Source organism: Scomber scombrus, chromosome 3, assembly GCF_963691925.1.
Source record: "Scomber scombrus chromosome 3, fScoSco1.1, whole genome shotgun sequence".
In the NCBI taxonomy this organism is placed as follows: Eukaryota; Metazoa; Chordata; class Actinopteri; order Scombriformes; family Scombridae; genus Scomber; species Scomber scombrus.
This window is the reverse complement of record NC_084972.1, coordinates 4035981-4041731: the sequence shown is the minus strand read 5'-3', so window position 1 is coordinate 4041731 and position 5751 is coordinate 4035981. Positions and strand designations below refer to the sequence as shown.

Sequence of the window (5751 nt, the reverse complement as noted above, 5' to 3'; positions counted from 1 at the left end):
ATTAATTATTAATGAAGCTGTCAGAGAGCAAACAGTGTGTGTTCTATTTATTTATGGGGGGAAAAGACATTCACAATCATTATATAATGGTCCAGGAGAACATTTTACAACAACAGTTTTGAATGCTGATTTTTTTTTTTTTAATTGTGTACATTTTCAGATATAAAAAAATGTATATCAGCTACACCAAAATGTCAAAAACAGAAAAGAAAAATGCATTCTAGTTCCATTTTTGTATACCGTGGGTCACATTCGGAGAAGTCCACCTATAGGAAATGTGTACGGGGTGTTTTTCATAGTATGTATAGTGAATGGGAAAGCAATGGAAGACTGACCAGTAAAAATGATCTATTCTCTTATAGCATGTATTACCACTTGAGTAGACTACAGAGGTGGTAGTATTGAACATCCTCTGTGAGGGAGGCTTTACTCTCCTTGCATTCTTAAAAGTAACCACCGGAGGGAGTTATGTTCCAACAATGTCTGCTAATTGAGCCGGAGCTCAAAACACACTTCAGGCAACATGTACATTATGTTTAAACAACTTCAATTCATTACTGTAACTCATTAGTTGTGTGTACAGGTAATATTAGATTTTCATGCTTTTTAAAGTAGAATATGTGTCAGACTGTGTAGCAGCCTGTGAGATGGAAACAGCTTCTTAAATACCTTTTGACAAATTGTGCAACTTTTTGCAAGTCACATGATCTACTTCATTTATCATGTATATATATGACAAAAGAGAGTTTATTTGAATATTCCGAGAGCTCAGTTTGCTTGAAACTTTATTTTGCTTTGTCTCAGAAAGCTCTCTCTGTGTGACACATTATTACACAACATTTTTTTTTTTTAATTCTCCTGGAGCACTCATGCTTTTTACATACCATCCAAACATAACTAAACATGCCTCCACAGATTCAAAACTGCATTTAGCATTACGGGGGGATTATATTAAAAGCTAAGCTAAGAAAACAGTTTGAAATATTTGGAAACTATGACTCTAATCCCATAATTCTTCTTTTCTATTGGTACTTAGTGACTGTTATGTTAGTGTAAAATGTCACTGTCATATTTGCATTTTCCATGGGAAAATATTCCTTTTAATGAAGTTATGTTCTCTAGATTTCACTCATGTAAAACCTTCTACTATGTCACAATTATATTTAGCATTTAAGATTAAGCTTGCTTTTTTTTAAAACATTTAAAACTGTAATATTCCTCTCATAACTTACCTCTTATATCTTGCCATGTATGCTGGTTTTATTGTACACCATAGTATATTTCCAACTAAGTTGTTAAAATAAAGACAGAATACATCCAGTATCCTGCTCTGAATTATGATCTTATGAGTTGGAATATGTGTCATGTTATACATATTTTTAAAGAAAAGGGTCAAAACGAAATTAGATTTAATTGAATAAAATCTGATAGACAACAAAGATCCTTCAGGTTTGAAGCCACAGGCTCTCACAGCAGCCCTGAGACAAGCTAAAAAATATGCTATGGAAGAAGAATCATAATTTTTTAGGCTAAATAACTGCAAAGTTGGGGGGGGGGGGGGGAAATCCCAGAGGTGCTCAGGAGTAGTAGAGAGTCTTCTGACCTCTAATAATACATTTCCTCTTACTGCCTCAGTGGCTTCATTGGGCCTGACAGCGTGGAGTGGAGTAGACCACTGGAGCCATCAGCTGAGCTTTAATCAGCCCCTAATATCATCATACACCATCATGTGTCCAAGCATAATTACATCATAGTGTTGGGTTATCACACACACACAAAATAGAAGAAAAACTGATGATTTCGAGTCATTTCTTTGCAAAAACAGCCGCTTATTATACCTGTAAAATCACATGTATAAGCAATGTAGAGTAATATGAGTATTAACAAACATATGTTCTATCCTGAGCTTCCTCTGCTGCTCCTCCTCTTCCTCATCCTCATCACACTAATTACCCATTAACTTGCAAATTCACCTGCATGCATGTGCGTCCTTTCAGATCCTTATTTTCTTCTCTTTTGCATAGAAATCCACACACGCAGGACTGGCGCGGCTTTGCATGTAACTTTGGCTCGGTGCAGGCAGCGAGTAGACAGACCCTGAGAAGAGGTGGAGCCATGACGAGACTCATAAAACCCAAAGCTTATTCCTCAACTCACTGCCAAGGTGACGCTCTCGGCGGCTGACAAATAGCTCCAAAACCTCCGCGGCTCACACACATACACACACAAACACACACATTCAGTCAGTGGGCATGAGCACGACCGGGTTCGGGACTTTCTGGTTTAGATATTTTTACTCCTGGTTCCTTGATTTTCATTTCCCCAAATCCACATCTGGCCTGAAGTAGCGCGTAAAAGTTGAAGAGGACGCACAGTTACGCACGCAGAGAAGTCGGCTATACCTGTGCTGCTCTGCTTGATTTTTTTCCCTTTTTTTCTGGAGGATAACTTTTGATCCACAGTGTTGATCTCCGGACTATAAAGAGGCGCCACAGCCGGGGGAATATGAGAGCCGGTCGGGGCCACTGAGGGATTGATCATCGCTTGTTTGCGCACTCTCGGTGACCGCAAAGCCATGATGCAGCATCATTTGGACATGGGGGCGCATTACTATCCTCCGGAAGTTCACCCAGATCACAGAACTCATCGCTACAGGAGTTTCATGATAGAGGAGATCCTGACCGACCACCCGGAGCACAAAGTGTCGGCTCCGGCCGGGGAGCTTCTCAAATTCGGGGTGCACGCTCTGCTGTCAGCCCGGCCTTTCCACAACCAGCTGGGTAAGATGTTATATGTAATGATGAATGATAACATATACTGCAAAACATAACACATCATAATAATACCATGGATTATTACTACTACTAATTATAATAAATGATTCACAGTCTAATTCATTGCTTGTATTTCAAGGCGTGTATTGCGCCTAATAGAATTTCAAATTAAACGTTTTTTTTGTTTTTTAAGGTATGATAATTAACTTTAATCAGTGTTTAATAATTAAATCATGAACACTACATCATTTATTTTTTAAGAATCTAGTAACATAGCTAATCATTTGCAATAACAATAGAGTGAAACGTAAAGAAAATGAGTGGAATAGCCTACATTTATTTGCTTTTTAATCATGTGCCTTTATGTTTTTGTTTTATCATGAAAAATAGGTTACTTAACTGCTCAAAACAAGTTGAATGATGCGATTTTAGTTTAGAAGTTGTGAAACAGTGTGAGTAAAACCAGGATTGTCTTCAAGGGTTCCAGTGTTGCCAAAGCGCTCCATGGATGAAACCCAAATTAAACCTTGAGTTGGACATGTCAAACTATTTAATTGTCTTCGAATGTTCAAATAAAAATAAAACCTAACAGTTGATGTGCCTAAATCTCAACCATTAAAATTAAATTGCGCAAAAGATTTGTGCATTTTTTAAATTGTTAACCTAATTCACACCAAACCACAACAGGATATCCTAAATTGAATCTTATTTTGTCTCGTTTTAAAATATAATTAGACATAATGAAGGTGTTTATGCTGGAGGGGGATTATCTTTAATATCTATTTTAATCTCTGTGAAAAGGGTGCAGTAGCTGCTACATGCTTTGATTTGTTTAATGATGCCTCAGATAAGCTCACATTAGTCTTGGCTATTTAAAGTCGTGATATTATCACAAATGAGAATCTATTTTAAAATATTGTAATAGAACGTGTTAATAAATAGAGGTGAAATTAAATAGCATTACTGATCACATGATGTGTGTCTGCAGGTTTCAGGCCTCGGTGTTTGTTGTTTAGTGTAATATCTGTGTTGTTAAAAAAACGTTGTGATTGTTCCTTGATGTTTATATCCTACAGCTACACTTCATGCTTAATGGAGCTCCGTCTTGTTAGTGAAATTCAATTATTTTTCATCTACTAGGAGCTCTTTCTTTGACCCCTGCAGCGCCTCAGGGGCCTGTTAATGTGCCTCCTACTCACACACCTCTAAAACATGCTGAAACTAGTAAAGACCAACACACACCAAAAAAAACATGTGTAACCTCAAACAAATGTGTCTGTGTGTGTGTGTGTGTGTCCTCCTTACAGTGCTCAAAGCCGACCAGACTAGCCTCCTCAAGTTCCCCTTATCCCCGCTGTCCTGCACGCTGGGCTCTCCGCTCGGCTCTCCGCTGCTGTCCGCGGCTCAGGGCCTCCAGGTCGGCCCGGCGTCTCACCACCTGCCGCTGGACCTCCACCTCCGCGGGAAGCTGGAGCACGGAGACGGAGGCAGTAAGACAAAGAAAGGCCGCCGGAGCCGCACAGTGTTCACCGAGCTGCAGCTGATGGGCCTGGAGAAACGCTTTGAGAAGCAGAAATATCTGTCCACGCCTGATAGGTGGGTGAAGATGATTTAATAAAAAAATATCGGCTCATATAAATAAGTTTTAGATGAAGAGGGTAGTGAAGTTTAGACATAAGAAATAGACCTTATGAGCTTAATTCTTGGAGCAGCTGATGAGAAGAGCATCTAAATATAAAAATAGTCAACATTGAGGCTTGGTGATAAATTATTGTTTTATTTAAACTGAATTAAAGTTTGAAACTGTATAAATGTATTGCTGTGTTTACTCCTCACAGGATAGACCTCGCTGAGTCTTTGGGTCTCAGTCAACTGCAGGTGAAAACATGGTACCAGAACAGAAGGATGAAATGGAAGAAAATAGTAAGTTCTGCTTCCACACGATGATGAGAATGCTTATTTTTAATATATAATGTTACTATAGCAACATAAACAACAAGAACAAAGGATAGGGTATCATTTTATGTGTATTATTTGGACAGATGTTGATGGGAAATGAAATGGGATGGATGTTTAAGGGCCAAATTAGATGAAGAGTTGTCTGTTATTGAGTCATCTTTATTATTAGCAGGGTTACTTTTTATGAATGTGTTTATTATATGGAACTTAACACATGTTTAAATGAATTTGAGTATTTAAAAGAAAAAGCAACAACAGAAATTAAATATTTCTGCTGCTATAGTGAGTAAAGGTCATAAAGGTCAGCTGTCTTTACATATATATGTTAGTGTGTATTTGTAGCTAAACCAGATTTCATGTTTGACCCCACAGGTGTTGCAGGGAGGAGGCCTGGAGTCCCCGACTAAACCCAAAGGCCGACCCAAGAAGAACTCCATACCCAGCAGCGAGCAGCTCTCCGAACAAGAAAGATCCACCTCTGATGCTGAGCGTCAATCCGAAGGCTCCAGCTCCAACTCAGAGAACGCTCAGGAGGAATGACCCCCACCCACCTCCACCCCGACACCCCCAACCCCCCTACCTCCCTCCACCATCTCCACCACCACCACCGTCATACACACTCCCTCAAGCACACACACACTCTGACTCTTAAAAATGCAGAACCCCTCCGACCCGGGACGGGATTCACGCTCCAAAGTGCATCCCAAGAAAGACAGAGAGACAGAGAGAGAGAAAGAGAGGAGAGAGAGGCCTTTTTAAAACTGAAACTGTACAAGGCCACATCCTCCTACATCCATGTGTGTTTCTGTCAGTAGCCCTACTACTACTACTACCATGCATTCCCCTCATGATGAACTTGCCGCTGTTGAGGAGGGAACTCAAAACCTTTGCAGTAGGTCTACCCCTTTATATTCTAACGGATCCACTCTCACTCATCTGTTTTTTGCATTCCCTTTTTTTTGTGTAACTATGTTTAATTATTAAATATATTTTCACTAATGCTGCTCTCCATCTATTA

At 39.4% G+C, this 5751-nt stretch overlaps 1 protein-coding gene across 1 annotated transcript; it reads left to right on the top strand.

Annotated features, from left to right (window-relative positions):
- The first annotated feature begins 2638 nt into the window (after positions 1–2638).
- Positions 2639–5273, top strand: barx1 (BARX homeobox 1). The gene is made up of 4 exons (XM_062416311.1): positions 2639–2775; positions 4074–4370; positions 4613–4697; positions 5106–5273. The coding sequence occupies exons 1-4, from the start codon at positions 2663–2665 to the stop codon at positions 5271–5273; spliced, it is 663 nt and encodes a 220-aa protein (XP_062272295.1). The 5' UTR covers positions 2639–2662.
- Positions 5274–5751: the final 478 nt, after the last annotated feature.

Excerpts from the sequence above, each read along its gene's own strand:
- barx1 (XM_062416311.1), top strand. The coding sequence starts at position 2,663 with ATGATAGAGGAGATCCTGACCGACCACCCGGAGCACAAAGTGTCGGCT. Across the intron at positions 2,776-4,073 it reads GCCCGGCCTTTCCACAACCA|CCTTACAGTGCTCAAAGCCG; the intron begins GCTGGGTAAGAT and ends TGTGTGTGTCCT. Across the intron at positions 4,698-5,105 it reads GGATGAAATGGAAGAAAATA|GTGTTGCAGGGAGGAGGCCT; the intron begins GTAAGTTCTGCT and ends TTGACCCCACAG.